Genomic DNA, 16,083 nt, shown 5'->3' with positions numbered 1-16,083 from the left:
GCTTTGTGTCATGTCCACATCCATTACTGTTGACACCTCTAATAAATTAATAAATGATTGTCTTTTGTGATGTAACGTATGTTCAAAGGCATTTATAACTGAATATGGATTCGCACAGTGGTTCCACTTGCCTCCATTGTCTCCTCAGTCAAAGCAAAGACACATCACAGTGGCTTTGCAAAAGCTGGCAAAGGTTTCCAGCAGTGACATTCCTATCATGCTGTGCAGGAAGCAACATAGAACATGCTCACAGGGGGTGTCCAAGGTTCCCACAATGCCATGGGAAACATGGAATTGGACAAACTCAACCAAAACTGTAGTACATTATTGCTTACAGCAGAGAAGTGACCATACGGGACAGAAGGTGGTGGGGTGTATGTAGCTACTGCCTTTACAACCACACACTTTCTGAACCCCTTGTCCCATATGGGGTTGGGGGGAACCAGAGCCTAACCCGGCAACACAGGGCGTAAGACTGGAGGGGGAGAGGACACACCCAGGTCAGGACACCAGTCCATCACAAGGCACCCCAAGCAGGATTCAAACCCTAGACCCACCAGAGAGCAGGACCCAGTCCAACCCACCGCACCACCGTGCCCTCCGCGCCTACTGCCTTTACAACTAACAGAAGAGATTTGAGTCTCAACTCCTGCTTTAGATTAAGATACTTACCCTGAGTTACACCAGTAAAAAATGCGTAACTACATAGATGAGTAAGTCATAGCAAGTAGCCGAACACTAAGTTGTGTTAACGAAAAGCGTCGGCTAAATAAATCACAGTAAATCACACTGTTGTCCCTTAAAGGCTCAGTCCCAGAAAACATGCGCACTGTAAGCTGATTCATTTATCGTTACATAGCATCATGCACTTTCCCTCACAGTAATGGGCGGCCTCTTGATGAAATTGTGCTGTTTTGTAAGAGCAATATTTTTTTGTGGGAAGTGTTACATGAAATCCCTGGCCATACCCAGCTGTCAATCACGTGTATAAACAAGGTGTATAAACACTCACCAACATTCACGTCACCCAACTCCTGACGTGAACTGCCACCACATTTCTAGGGTATTCACGAATTTCCATTCAATTTGTTCACCACTGCAATCATGAAAACCCTGAAGTTTGTTTTATTTCTCATGCACATTTAAACATGAGGTGCTGTCAGAAGCTTACCAGCACAGGAGATAGAAGCACTACTTTGTTGCTGCTGATGATAAATAGGGTAAAGACAATGAGGCGTGAGCATCATCATTATTAAGCCCAGGGAAAATGCATTTTGCCATCTCATCACAGGCAGAGATGCAGTCTTCATTCTCTGATACCATCTATAAGAACAGCACTGATGGATTGTCATTGCATATCAGATATCACCATCATATCATATATCATATCCACCTTTTTTAATGGGTACGCAAAACCAGTGTTATACGTGTTTCTCTTGTGGGTCTGAAGTTTTGTGTTCTATACTGCTTCTTAGTGCTGCTCACCAGGATGGAGCCTGTTTTTGCGCTTTATTCATTCAGCATGCATGCTGTTGGCTCAGGTTGGCCTGGATTTGGCCACTTGAATCACATTTGGAGCAAATGAAATCATCACAGTACTAACCTCATTTAAGCACCGCAATACCGGATGATGTCAAAGTTTTTCTGTGGCACTTATTTGCTGTGCTCATCTAATCATGCACTGGACTGGAGAAATTTACTGCATTATACATCAAAATCACTGGTTTAACATGACTTTGTTAATAAATAGGGTACCAGACTAATGCATACCTAACTCCATATCTGTATGTTTTAATATGATCCAACAGTACATTTACTAAAACACGACATTTTTCTCCAAAGTGACTGATAATGTTAAGCTACTTACAGTTACAGTTTGTATTGCCAGATGATGTTTACTGTTCATTCAACCTAAGCACCTTGGACTACCTGGGTGCGACAGCAGAAGGCGGGATTTAAGCCGGGTATTAAAAACTTTACATTCTGTTGCACTAAATGTGAAAATATAACTTTTTTTATGTTCTCAAGCGCTTGCTGTTTGTACTTTTTAGAAATGTGTGATTTCTTAAAGCAATCCTCAAAGTTCCTGCATGGGGGTCACAGCCCCGGAGGATAACGTTCATGACCACCACAGAAGATGCTGCTCTGGTTACACCTAACTGGTCTTCAGCACACATGTTTTTCATTCAAACGGTGTATAAAAGAATGCAGCCCAAGAGGCAAAGGTTGCAGAATCTTGTGTGAGAACACACTCCCTTCTTTGCATTTTTCTTTGCTCCTTGCCCCTGTGTTCCTAGTTTGTAACCCAGAAATACTCTGACAATTCTGCAGTTATTAGAAGAATAACAAAGAGCACAGATCTAAGTTCATCCTGCAACAACTTTGTAACACATCTTGAGTTCTGCAACCAACATATAAGATCACTGGCTTAACCATTAGCTACCAATATAGCTGAACAAATTACTAATCCCCTTGTGCCAAATGCCCTTTGCATTCCTCAGCAATTATTAAAATGTCTAACTACGGCTGTTCATTTGCATTTACATGTGTTCTTTTCACAGACTCTTTTATAAAGTGACACACAAATAAGAGTAAATAAGAGCACATGTCACCAAAGACAAAAATCTTTAGACACAAACATGTTATTCAAAGTCTACGCAGTTTGTCCAGCACCACTGTTTTTTCCAGCGCACATTACACAAGCAGCTGCCCCTAGAATTGACTGAAAACATTGATTTTTTTTCCAGTGACATTTTCATTATGATTTGAAATCATACAGTATTTTTCTATGAAAATCTTTGTGATCATATGCAAATCAGCCATATGATGGAACAATGTTTTTCATCTGTTCTCTACAGGATGTCATGGGTCACCCAGCCAGCTAGTTATGAGCATTGTAAGTCTGTTGACGTCACGTAACACGCAAAAACAGCTGTTTCACTCCCATAACCCTGTGCAGGATGTGTTCATCACACTCAGCATTAACATGTATGGCCTTGGTACCAGAAAACTGGTGGTGGAACAGCTGGAGGTTCAGGATACTGCATTCATTTACTGCTCTGTCAAACTTGATCCCTGTGGCTTCAAAAGGAGTTAGTAGCCTCAAGCCGACTAAAAGACAAGATTAATGCAGATTAAAAGATAAAACATGCAACAGTGTTTTCTGCACGTGCCGGAGAAAAGCAAACATTTCTAAGGGACAGATGACTCTTGGATTGCCTTTGATTTCCTTTGATTGGAGAATCATGCAGCCAGACTTTCTGAACTCTCAAATGAGAAGTTCACTGGGCACCTTCCATTTACTGGATGGGCTCCTTATGTCTGATACCTGTGCAAAACCAGATCCCCCTTTCAATTCCCTAATCCGCAACACTGGCACAGAAACATTAATGATAGGAAAGGCTAAATGAAAAAAAAAATCTTCCCGAGTTACATAAACAGACATACTTGCAAAAGCTTCCCCTGTCATTAATCATGACAAATCTATTGTTGTGTAAATATGTTGTATTACCTGTTATGTGACATTTGTGAACTGTGGTGAAAAGGGTGTAAGTCGTCTTTTTGACATGGATGTTATTTTTACTATATAACCTTTACATCATTTCATTATATTTAGCCCTGCCATCATTAAAAGCATGTTAATAAATAGGCAGCACAACTGAACCTCAGCACCCAGTCGCCTTTTTTATGCAAAACAATAGGTGGTGACTATAGACTCACAAAGGGGAAGGGAAATGAGACAGATGTCCCTAAACCGTCCCATTTGTGATCAAAGCAACTGAAAACAGGTCACTTTGTGTTAAAAGAGCAAAAAATGGAAAAATCCAGAAAACAGAACGGTGAGTCGCCCTTTAAAACGAGTGAAAAGTGGAGAAAAAAAATTTAAACAATTTTCCATGAGAACTTAAACATCTCCGAAGCAGGATATTATGAATATAAAGAGAAAATGAATGGCTTTACCAGTCTGCGATGTTCTTTTGCCCAGAAAATGAGAAAAGGCTTTATTTTTCACCTTAAATGTACCCACACAATAAGAAAAACTTTCACTTTGGGCCAAGCATAAGGCTTGTCATGAGATGAAGCAGAGTGAAAAAAAACTTTGTTGTTTACTTTCCGGTTAGTCCAACAGCAGATGAAGTAAAAAAGGCAGTAAATGAAAGGAAAAACAAGAAGGCAGACAAACAGAAAGGCAGACAGCGCCTTATTTACCGTTACAGAACTGCAGTAGCGAAGACGTGTCGTAGAGGCTGCTATAGCTGGAGAAGCCGTCCTCCATCCTGGGGATCCGCTTGTACCCGCACTCCCGCCGCGCTCCCCCGCTCCCACTAGCCTGCGACTCTCCCGCTACTTTAGCTTGCTCGCCACCGCGGCCCCTCTTTCATTCAACATCCAGCCGTAGCGGGTCGGCCTGCCACTTTCAGTTACCATAGCAACCCATTCATTCCCATTATATCATAGGAGCACAGCCCTCTTCTTTCTGAATGGACCATCGGCGGAATCCGCAAGCTCAGAGGACGGCAGTTCTGGCAAGAAGTTGAAAAACGTTTTTTTTGTTTGTTCTATTTCTGTTCGCTCCCGGCTCTTGCTGTTACTCCCTGCGTTCGCTCTTGTGTCGCCTGCCTGTCGCCGCCTTGGCAGGAGTTCAGCACCAAACCGTGTCCTGATCTCTGTGGCGAGAACAGCTTTGTAAGGCTTGGGCTGTAAAAACAGGGCTGGCCTGCAGTGTGTGCGTGTGTGTGTGTGTGTGTGTGTGTGTGTGTGTGTGTGTGTGTGTGTGTGTTCGTGTGCGCGCGCGTCTGTGTGCGTGTGTATAATTCCTCACACACTCGGTGGAGCTGCCAAACAGCCTTCTCCACTTCTGGCCTTGACAGTAAACGTGAACCCATAATAACCTGGAAGGCTGAGTCTCTTTTAAAATACAACCCCTCCCCACACAGAGCAACGCGATGCACGTAGCACACACTGGGGGTGGAGTGTGTGTGTGGGGGGGCAGGGCCAGCGCATGGACAGAGATGGGAGGAAACCGGGCGGAAAACAGCACTGGGGCCGGAGCAGAGAGGGGGCAGAGAGTGAGGGACACAGAGGAGGGGAATTGGATTTAAACCAGGCCATTTTCCTCATGCCCACAGCAGACGCCCGCCATTTGAAAACTGTGCTACAAGCGTTTTCATGTCAGGGAGACTTTACCAGAACCATAAATCACATACAAAAAACACCGACACTACACTCTCCCACACAGCAGCAGAGCTACACTTCAGAACAGTGTGAGCTGTGAACCCTTTGCAGTCCCCAGCCACGTCACACAGCTCAATGGAACCGGAACCCTAACGGATCTCTAGTGAGAACCGGAACTCTAATGGGTCTCTAGTGGGAATCAGAACACTAATGGGTTTCGCTTTCTCAGCTATAGAAGCAGGAAAAATTCACAGTAGTAGCAGCTTCTTACTCTTCCGGAGAGGATAAGAGGGCCGAAACTTCACATCAGACTGCCGTCTCATTCGTGCAAAATGTGTCATGTGTTCCTTCCTGCAGAAATATGTTGCTCCATGAACAAAGGGAGATTTGGAGAACATTCTCTTCGAGAGAATGCCAACCCCAAGAGCGCCTCTACATGCAATGAGATAAAGTTCAAAGAAAAGAATACATAAGAGAGCAAAATAAACACATCACGAAAAAGAGAATGAAGCAGATGAGAGATAATGAAAGCAACAAGTGGAAAGGCAGTGATGTAGCCTTTTCACTTTTATTGCAAAGTGTTTTGCAGCACTGAGCTCCACACAGGATTCCCAGCAAGTCAACAAAGGGGTCCTAGGGGGACAGAGGGTACACTGTGGTAAACATGGAGAACAGGACAACTGGCACTTCTTGTCTCCTATAAAACAAAATAAGTGATAGCATAAGACCCAGCAAGCACACACACACACACACACAAAAAAATCCTTTCATTCCATCAAACGAAGGAAACGAGTCCAATCAGTGTTTCAGCTTTCCAGCATGCAATTATTACTGGTCGTCTTATCTGTCTTTGAGCAGGCTGCGATAGCTCTGGCCATATAATCCTCAACGACTACAAATGTAGGGGAAAGACAGAGTGAACCTCTTCATGCTGGCAACCCTTTCTACTGGCACTGCCACTGGGGACGACCACCATCAATTATTCATGCCCCTGCTCCTCTGGGAACACTATGCATGCAGATGATTACGTGCCCTATATTTATGCCTCCAGCGATCAATCTTGATTTTTTTTATGGGCTGATGAGACAAGATGGATTGCTCGTGTCTAGATTTGTGGCTGTAAAACACAAATTCTGTGGCATGGAGGTTCTTGATGGTTGTAGAAGCTTGGAATGTCCATTGTCACCAGAGCAGGGGCCAAAGGCCAGCGTAGAGTACTAATGAGACTAAGCACACTGTGTGATGAACACAAACCCAGGCGCATGACAGTTCCTCTGCTTATACAGTCACATTGTCACGTGCACTGCGAAATTCATAAATTCACATGTATTTAAATACCTAAATAATTCCTTCTCACCCTTGTCTTGGATTAGCCCAAAGAAAAACTAGGTAATACGATTACATTTTTTCATAATTGTGACAAAGAGTTTTAAGTCTGTGTGGATTTCCTTGCAGTCTGGTTGGCCTTGGAAGACGAAAGTATAGCAGTTTTGCCCATGTAAGGATTTCTTTTCCTTTACAAAGATTTTTCTTGCTTTTATGAAAAGAAACAGTGCCCACATCTTCCATCCATCTGGTGACCTGTTCAGCAGCTTTTCTACTTTACAATTTTTGTAATCTGCTTCCTGTTACATGATCCTTGTAGTAGCACAGAATCAGGTGCAATTATTTTCAGAACACTTGGCCTTCATTGGCATCCATCTAATTCAATTGCAGCCTATACGGGCAACAGTGAAAAAAATCATACATCACTGGGTGTCACAGGTGAGCAATAAGTGACTTTCCATATCTGTCACATCCCATGAATAGTTTCTGAAATACAAAGAAATCATTTGTTCAGTCATGTCTGTGCTGTGAGGCTCCCAGACACAATTTGCAAAGTTTTAGGGTCCAAAGCAAAATGACCTTCAATTTCTGTAAGACTGACTGGGAAAACAAAACAGGCTTCTTGTTCAGGAAGATGTAGAACATATATCTTTTCAGACCCCAACTCAGAAGAGGTCTCAAACTTTTTGCACAGTGGACCATTTAACTTTCTCCTGCCATCGTACCTTTGAACAAAGTACTGACCATGTAGTGCTCCAGTACAGTATACTGCTGTAAAAATTGGTAATTTATACTTATGATCATGAGTACACTGTTTTACACAAACCTAGCATTGTGAGCTGCTTTGGACAAGGGCCAAAACACATTGCCAGGTGCTGGGGGACAAGAAAAATATTTACAGTAATCAGAGGTGGGTATAGTAGACAAAAATGGTACTAAAGTCATTTTGCATCAAAAAACCAGTTACGTTTAATTAAACACATTTTCTCCACTATTACAAAAACATTACTGCAGATACTTTGTGACTTATCCTTTCGTGGAGTAAGATATTATCACTATTATTATTACTTTTCTAAATTACATTGATTTATTTAGCTACAGGGGGGTGCGGTGGCGCAGTGGGTTAGATCACAGTCCTGCTTTCCAGTGGGTCTGGGGTTCGAATCCTGCTTGGGGTGCCTTGTGGTGGACTGGTGTCCTGTCCTGGGTGTGTCCCCTTCCCCCTCTGGCCTTATGCCCTGTGTTGCTGGGTAGGCTCCGGTTCCCCGTGACCCTGTCTGGGATGTGTGTGTGTATATGTATTTAGCTACACTTTTCTCCAAAGCAACTTCCAATGAACTCAATGCAGCGTTATTAGCCCACACACCTTATTCACTAGGGTTACTTACACTGTTAGATACAAGACTTACAACTGGTCACTCATCCATACATCAGAGGAACACACTCTCTCTGTCATTCACACACTATGGGTGAACCTGAACAGCATATCTTTGGACTGTGGGAGGAAACCCACAGAGACACAAAGAGAACATCCAGACTTCACACAGACTGAGCAGGGATCAAGCCTACATCCTCTCACACCACCCAGGTGCTGTGAAACAGCAGCACTACTGGCTGTGACATCATGCTGCCCAAATTTAGTGGTGTTTTACCTTTATAATTACCAAGAAATCTGCAGATGTTGCACATGAAGTGCACAGCACATCAGGCTTCACAAAACCCTGACAGTGGCAGCTGGTAGCATAATGGTTTGAGCTACTGCATTTGAACCCAAAGACTGCAGATTCAAATCCCACCCGCTGTAACTTCAGTAAGGTGATCACTCTGTGTCTTGATGGAAGAGGAGCGGCTGAGGTCCTGTGTCCCTTTAATGCCAGGTGCTGCTCCTGGCTGCCCTCCAGTGCTCTGGAGCATCAACACAAAGCAAACACCACAGCACCAGAAAGCAGATCTGGGGGAGCAACCAGCACTTCTAAATTGAGCCACGTGACACACTGCTTATCACTAACTCATGGTTCTACTCTAAGTAATTGCTGAAGTGCATGGAGGCAACAGGGTGACATTTCCTCCAGTAAAAGTGGAAAGGCTGGAGCACTAACCCCTACCTAGGGCAGGCTACCTACCATGGTGATTTTCAGCAATTGCAGATATCTGAATATGATTTACTCAGTATAGATCCACACAAACATTTGACTGTGAGGATTGTGACATCTTTGCACTCTTGGTACCTGGAACTTGATGGATTATAATTTGTTCCATCTTTCAAGCATTCACCTCATGGTTATTGCCAAACATGTTCCTAAATCATAGCAAAAAATTAATTGGATATTTGTCTGTGGTTCTTTCCATGATCACATTATCAGCTTGAAAATGGCAAAATTCCAGGCTTCTCAAAATTCACAGAGGAAAAGCTATTCCACAGAGGAAAAGGATCCATTTAAGATCACTGTGAATGTCTAACCCTTACCCGGACTGATCCAGTTTCATCTGGTCTGTGCTCATGTACAGTATATTATTATCATACATGCAGCACCACAATTAAGTTACATAAACCAATTAGCCAAGTAGCTTTTTCTGTGTTCCACTGTTGACTCATCACTAATGTAATGAAAACAAGGATAGGTGCAGGCTGTCTGATAATTATTGCTCCACCATGCAATATTGTTTCCAGCAAACATCCTGTGCAAGTGCAGGGAGAAAGTATTCTCTTGTGAGCCCTCCCCCACCCTACTGCCTGAATGGTGATGGAATAGGAGGAGACAGCTCAAGACCACCGGCTGCAGCGTGTGTCTAGCCATGACAGCCTTGATGCTGCAGCCATGTGACGAGTGCTGGTCTGCTGGTGTTGAGGATCTTAGCAAAGCAGTGTGTGTGTGTGTGTGTGTGTGTGTGATCAGAACCAGTCCGATTCTCTGTGCGACACCCCAGCATTTAAGGTCAAAGATGAGACTCCTAAGTGCGTCTTCATTTATTTTGTCACGCTTATGAGGAATCATATCTTTTACTTATGCCTGCTCAAGCATTTCTTTTCAGCCCTAAATAAGTACTGATTTTTTTGTTTTACATCACATACTCAAAGGGAGCTGTGAGCTTTCTGTGCCGTCACAAAGCATGTCCACCAGCACCGTTCACAACAGCAGAAATTATTTCACCGAGGAGACTTGCAAAGGCCGACAAGTTGACAGGTTGGAGAGGTAATCGGTGGAGTTGATTAGCTATGAAGTATTTAGCGTCAAGACAAAATCCCGAACCCAGTCCTGGAGTGCGAATAATCTTGCTTCAGCCAAGGTCTCTTGTATGTTGCCCACTGATAGTCATTGTCCACAAAAAAGGGACTAATACCTGCATACTTTTCTCTATGCATACGAAAAGATAAGAAAAAACAAGATTTGACCTCAGAAGGTAAAATATTATCAGCTGAGTTCTCTTACTCAAGGCCTTTCAGTGTTTTCAAAACTTTTTTTATATGCCTTTTATATATATGGAGAAATTATACTGGGTATAGAATTATATGTGACTATTATTATGAATTACTTCAGTATAAAGACCTGATTGTATAAATGTTTCAGACACTGTATTTTGCTTTGTACAATCACATTAGCTAAGAAATAGGTTTTTACAGTGCTTATTACCAGATTCTTGGGATAAATCACTGCAGATTAGTATGTCTATGTAGTCTGAATGAATAGGGATCTCTTCCCATTTTCACATTGTAAAGATTTCAAGATCTCTAACCAATTACCAGGATGGAGCGGGATGATGCTCCTGTGTAGATAATACCTGTAAAACCTCTATACGTTTCAACATTAAACTTTGCTTTAAAGCACATATATTTCAGGTGAAACCTTTGAATGTAAGACAGGAATAAAACAATAGGTAGTATTCCATTTCAAGTTACTTTGCATATCTTTTATTACATTGATAGAAATTTGTTTTTATATGGTGCTGTACAGTATATACATTATGCCACATTCTCTTTTATTTGTCAGGTTTTGTTATTTCCAGTTTTTTAAATTAAAATTTCTGACATTTTATGAATGCTGTAGCAAATATCACAGCCAGATTACAGCTATTAAAGAGCTTTTTCCTTTTGCAATAGAGCTACATTCAGGCATGTGAAAAACTGGAATTCCAGCATTTTGCTAGAATGTTTGATAACAAAAAGAATGACATTTGAATGCCAGTTTTTCTCATGCCTGAATGTGGCTCTTGTGATATGTGCTTTTCACCTCTGCCTCCAGTTTGTCTCTTTGGCACTGAGGCACTTAAAGCAGCTAGAAAATGGAATTTGCCCTTGCGATTAAAATAGCATGTAATCCTTAGACTGTAAAAGGGTATTAACAAGGGCTAGATCCTGCACCAACAAGGTTATCTACAAGCATAAAAAACACAAACAATCACATAAAGTATGCATATAACCTCCATAAAGCTATATGATACAAGACCATAAAAATTAAAACCATCTTAGAAAGATCTACAGATCTGACATTTTGCATGGTGGTACTAACCAATGATTTTATTAAAAACATCTATGAATTTGTAAATTAATTATGATTATTACATGTTTATAATATTTGGGTCTTAAGCCTTCATACAGACAATTTCTCTCTCTACGTGTCTATACCCTGCTTTGGTTTGTCTGTTTACTGCTGCGGGACTTTGCTGGGGGACCATCCCTAAGGCTGTACTGCCACTGTTGGTCCACTTTTACTCAACATTGAGCATCTAACACACATTATGTATGTATGGTGGGCATGGTTCAGTAACATCAAGGAACTCATGGTCCGGACTCCATTCAGAGTGTCGAAATGAAAAGATCAGAGCACAGTCACCTGATTTATTTATTCTATTCAGACGTGACAGATTTTCTGCACAGGTAAATGCTTACAGCCCATTTTAAACACATTCCTAGTGTGTTCACTAATGCAGTAAAAACATATTATACATCTGTCTATCAAACAAGGACATTTTCAAACAATGAAGAACAATCCTTTTGCATTTTCTTTGGACCAAATTAAATGTTCCGCACTTACTGCACACCAGGCTCAAAACATTACAAATGCATTCAATTAATTGAATATATAATTCAATTACATATTTATAGAAGGTCCAAATTTGTTTTAAAGATATTTTTAAAACATAACAGTTAACAGAACAGCAAAAAAAACTATAATATAAAATTAATAAAAATGTTCTTTTTAACTAAAATTTTGTAGGATGTTGTAAACCAGTGACATCTTAACAGATCCTGCTGTTTTCACAGGACACAATGCTATGCGAAATACAAATCAGAAGTAGAAAAAAAAAAAAGAAAGTTTGCAGGTTCTTGGTTTTGGCTCCAGTGTGATGCAATAAGCTCCCTCTGTCCCTCAGAGCTGCTGAATATCTTTCAACATTGAAGAACAATCTCAAAACACATCTCTTTAGACCCACTTCACTCCTGATCTCCTAACCACTAAACTTGAACCACACCATCTATCAGGATCACATCTGTATTTCCTATTAAAACCATATGCATGGTTTGAATCCATGAAATGAGCACCAGCAATCAGAGTTGTATTAACAATGAAACTGCTTGACTGATTGAAAATCACATGTCTGCATCTATAGTTGTTCTTCTGTTGGTAAAATGCACTTTTATTTGTTGTAAAATGTATGTTTCTTTGGAGAAAAGCAACTGCTAATGAATAAAATAAAATCTAACAGTAAACACATGTGTAAGAGCCTGGGCACATTTGGCTCACTGTGTGCCCTTATGTTGTCATTGATCCCTCAGATTCCTTAGTTTGGCAGCACACAACTGTTCACTGTCCACACTCTGATGTACTGAACACTCCCAGTGGTCCCAACAGCATTATCATTTTGTTGATCTTCTGCACATTGTGAAATATGATGCTCAGATAAATACATCAGAAACAGGCAGCAGAAAAAAATGCAACTCTCCAACCAATTTAATAATAAATATAGTATTGACAGTATAAATACTAAAAACAGTATTAATAGTATTACCACTAAACACACCTAAGGTACATTCCCATCACCTAGTAATAACCATTGACCAATGACCATGCAACATTATTTCCTGTCTTCCTAGGTATGTAACACTTCCACAACTTCTTCCTCAGCCCAGTAATGTAGATGAGTACAAGTTACCTTCACTGTCCCCAACCCACTCAGTACACTGACCCGGGGTGAAGCAGGACTTAGCCAAGACCAGGGTTTCTCCACAGAAAGACTCCTCTGGGATGGGCTTCATGGGCACTCCAAGGCTTCCAGCTGTCATAGACACCACCTCTGTCCCCATAGGAGCCTCAGTGTGCCTTGTCACCCTCCCCACAGCACGTGAGGGGGTGGTGCAGGCCCTGTGCAGGCACTCGTGACCAGTCCCCCGTGGTCCGACCAAGCAGGATCATGATGTCACCAAGATCCGGATTAGGGCCCATAATCCCTCGTCGGCTCCATTGGTGCACACTGGACACACCAAACGAGCATGGCTGGATTTAACAGGAAGGGCCTCACTGGCCACTGTTGTTGTTTAAAATCAAGCACCTGTGAAGAAACACTAAGCCCCAGCTGTACCATTTACTGCACCAAATCAATTTTAAGTCAGTTTTATAGAGCAGATCTAGGACAACAGCTTGAATTTGTTGGCATACCAGTTTGGTTCTACGACACTGCTAGCCAACTGAGATGATTACATACCTTTTTCCTGCTACGTAAAACATGAAACCCGTATAGAGCATGCATCTACCTCCTGTCAACTAGTAAAATGTAATGTAAATGAAATATATTTATCTTTTTTAAATTCACACTGAGTCAGTAATGACTGAGCCACTGAGAGCCCTGATGTTTTTTTTCAGACATCGAGAGACTACTGAATCATGGAGTGATGGTGCAAAGGGAAACCCAGCGAAAGGTATTGGTGTAAACACAAGGAAAAAATGCTCTTGGTCTAAGGACTCCTTTTCCTAAGGACCTGCACCTCAAGGCAGCCTTCTCAGCCTGCTTAACGCCCCCTCAGGCTTTCCTTTCTCTACACTAGCCAATCGACACTCACACCCTTATGAGCCCCCACACCGGTAGAACTATTAATTCACATTTTACCCACAATTCTCAACCCTTTACAAAGAGTCCATTTTCCTGCTCACACATGACACTCCCTAGCACCACAGATATTGTTACAATATGGTGGTTTTTTCAGCCCGAGTTTCAAGACTAGGGCGTGGGTATGACATTACCATGTGCATTTAGAAAAGGGACACACACACACACACACACACACTTTCTGAACCGCTCATCCCATACAGGGTCACAGAGCCTACCCGGCAACACAGGGCGTAAGGCCAGAGGGGGAGGGGACACACCCAGGATGGGACGCCAGTCCGTCGTGAGGCACCCCAAGTAGGACTTGAACCCCAGACCCACTGGAGAGTAGGACCCAGTCCAACCCACTGCACCACTGCGCCACTGCATCCCCCTAGAAAAGGGACACATTTTAAAAATAATAGATTGCTAAGTATATGAACGTTGCGTAATTTCCAGCCATTAACGCAAAAGCACAGTGCTCTCAGAATATTAAACTGAGGCAAACTTATAATTCTGGGCCAAAACAGCCCACTATTTCATTTGTGCAGGACTTACATGAGCTTTAACATTAACATATTAGCTTTGGCTAGACACTCAAAATTTACTGTTCCCCCTTTTTTTCAGCCAGGCAAACACATGCAAATACACATAAAGGCACACAATAATGCTTCTATTCTTGCAACAACATCTGTAAAGGAGAGTATACGGGAAAAACAGTCTGTGATTATGTATACACAGTTCTCAGACGATAATTTGATCTAACACTATTAGTTGGGACCACAATGTAATGCCGGATTCCGGAGAATAACAGCTAGCTGCTTTCACAAGGAAGAGGAAAATTAACATGAAAATGCTGTCACAGCGATGTTTGATAAGAGGCCACTCAAAGACAGTAACGTATGACTGATTCAATTCCATTAGTTGACGCCACACCCAATGGATATAATTATTTCCATAAATCTTGTGCTGTTAGTCAAGGAGGCAGAGTAGGAGTTCTCCTTACCAACAGACTACAAATTAATTCTAGAAATCTTGGTCACTTTACATCTTTTGAAGCCTCACCTATACATGTTAAATCCAAACCCAGAATAATTATATTACTTACCTATTGGGTCTAATCCCTCTTTTATTGCTGAATTTATCCATCTCCTAGGCGATTTAAGCTTTTAGCTGCTTTATTGAACATTTATTTAGGTGACCTGGGTGTATTAATCAGTGCTAAACTCTTTTGGCTCTGCACTGCCTTAGTTTTGCTTCCTGCAGTTGAGAAACTAGATGTAAGAGTGAACTGTGGTGCTTTTTTTGTCTAGACAAGATGCAGAAAAGCTGGTCCATGTCTTTATCTCTAGTAAAATTGATTACTGTAATGCTTTATTAACAGGCTGCTTGTATCAGACTGTGTCCAGCCTGCAGTCAATTCAAAATGCTGCTGCTAGGATTATCATTGGAACTGAGAAATATGACATTCACATGTTGCTTTTCTCCAAAGCAACTTACCCATTTCTGCTGAGTAACTTTACTGGGGCAATTTTTAGGGTAAGTCCCTTGCTCAAGGGTACTACAGCCAGAGGGGGGGGACCAAACCTGCAACCTGTGGAAACAAAGGCAGTAGAAGTAACTACTATGCTACCAGCTATCCCATATTAACCATCTTACACTGGTTCTTAAGTCTCTATACTACTCTCCAGTGATGATATCTTAATTTGTCCACAATAGATATGAATTCCATAAGAGGGCATGCCTTTAGCTATAGAGCAAGTAAACCCTGAAATAATCTTCCAGGTTGGGCCAGGAATGCTTCTTTAGTATTAGCCTTTAAATCCAGGCTTAAGACTTCTCTTCTTCTTTTCATACCAGCTGTAGATTTACCTTTATTCTTTGTATTGTATTCTGTTTATCAGCACAATAGCCTTGTATCTGTTGCATGTCAGTAATAGCTACCCCCTTTTTCTTTTTTGTCACTTACTGGTGCCTTGCAATTGCATATGAGCTACTGCCAACACAGAATACTTGATGGACTTTGCAGCAGGGAATCAACAACTTCATAACTTTTGTTTTATCCCTTTTGTTCAGCACTCTGTATCACTGTGTGAGAAGAGCACACTAAAAATAAGTTGAATTGAACTGAATAATATGACTGAGAGGATCTTGGGCCTAAACAATGACATTATGCTATGTATGTGTTGTACCATTATTCCCAAATAGTACTGCTATTTGCACTTTAGTAGTCATTACTTACTGTCAGTCTTATGCTTTTCCTGCTACTTGTGTGAAGTTGTTAAAAGCCATGCCATGTATTATATCCCCCAGTGCTGTAAATTGCAATATTGAATTGTCTTGTCTTTGCACTACTGCATTGTATTGCATTTGTATAATCTTGTCCCATGCTGCTGGCTTGTTTTGTTTTTCTGTTCCTCCACTTCCCCTACCCACAATGTACTGTATATTACTACAGGAGAAGAAGACTATATTACAAGAATTTCACTCTATTTGTCT

The 16,083-nt window shown here is 41.6% G+C and overlaps 1 protein-coding gene across 6 annotated transcripts in view; it reads right to left on the bottom strand.

Annotated features, from left to right (window-relative positions):
• Positions 1 to 16,083, bottom strand: part of eml1 (EMAP like 1) — a 102,512-nt gene that overhangs the window by 60,712 nt on the left and 25,717 nt on the right. For 4 of the 6 annotated variants that reach the window (XM_018764184.2, XM_018764185.2, XM_018764186.2 and 1 more), the window contains exon 1: positions 4,210 to 4,870. The exons of the other annotated variants lie outside the window; for them this stretch is intronic. In XM_018764184.2, the coding sequence (XP_018619700.1) occupies positions 4,210 to 4,276 (67 nt within the window). In that variant the 5' untranslated portion in view covers positions 4,277 to 4,870. Of the gene's footprint in view, positions 1 to 4,209; positions 4,871 to 16,083 lie in introns of those variants that run through there. 6 annotated transcript variants of the gene reach the window in all.

The sequence above is a fragment of the Scleropages formosus genome, chromosome 15 (genome assembly GCF_900964775.1).
Source record: "Scleropages formosus chromosome 15, fSclFor1.1, whole genome shotgun sequence".
Taxonomy (NCBI): Eukaryota; Metazoa; Chordata; class Actinopteri; order Osteoglossiformes; family Osteoglossidae; genus Scleropages; species Scleropages formosus.
This window is presented reverse-complemented; position numbering and strand designations above follow the sequence as displayed.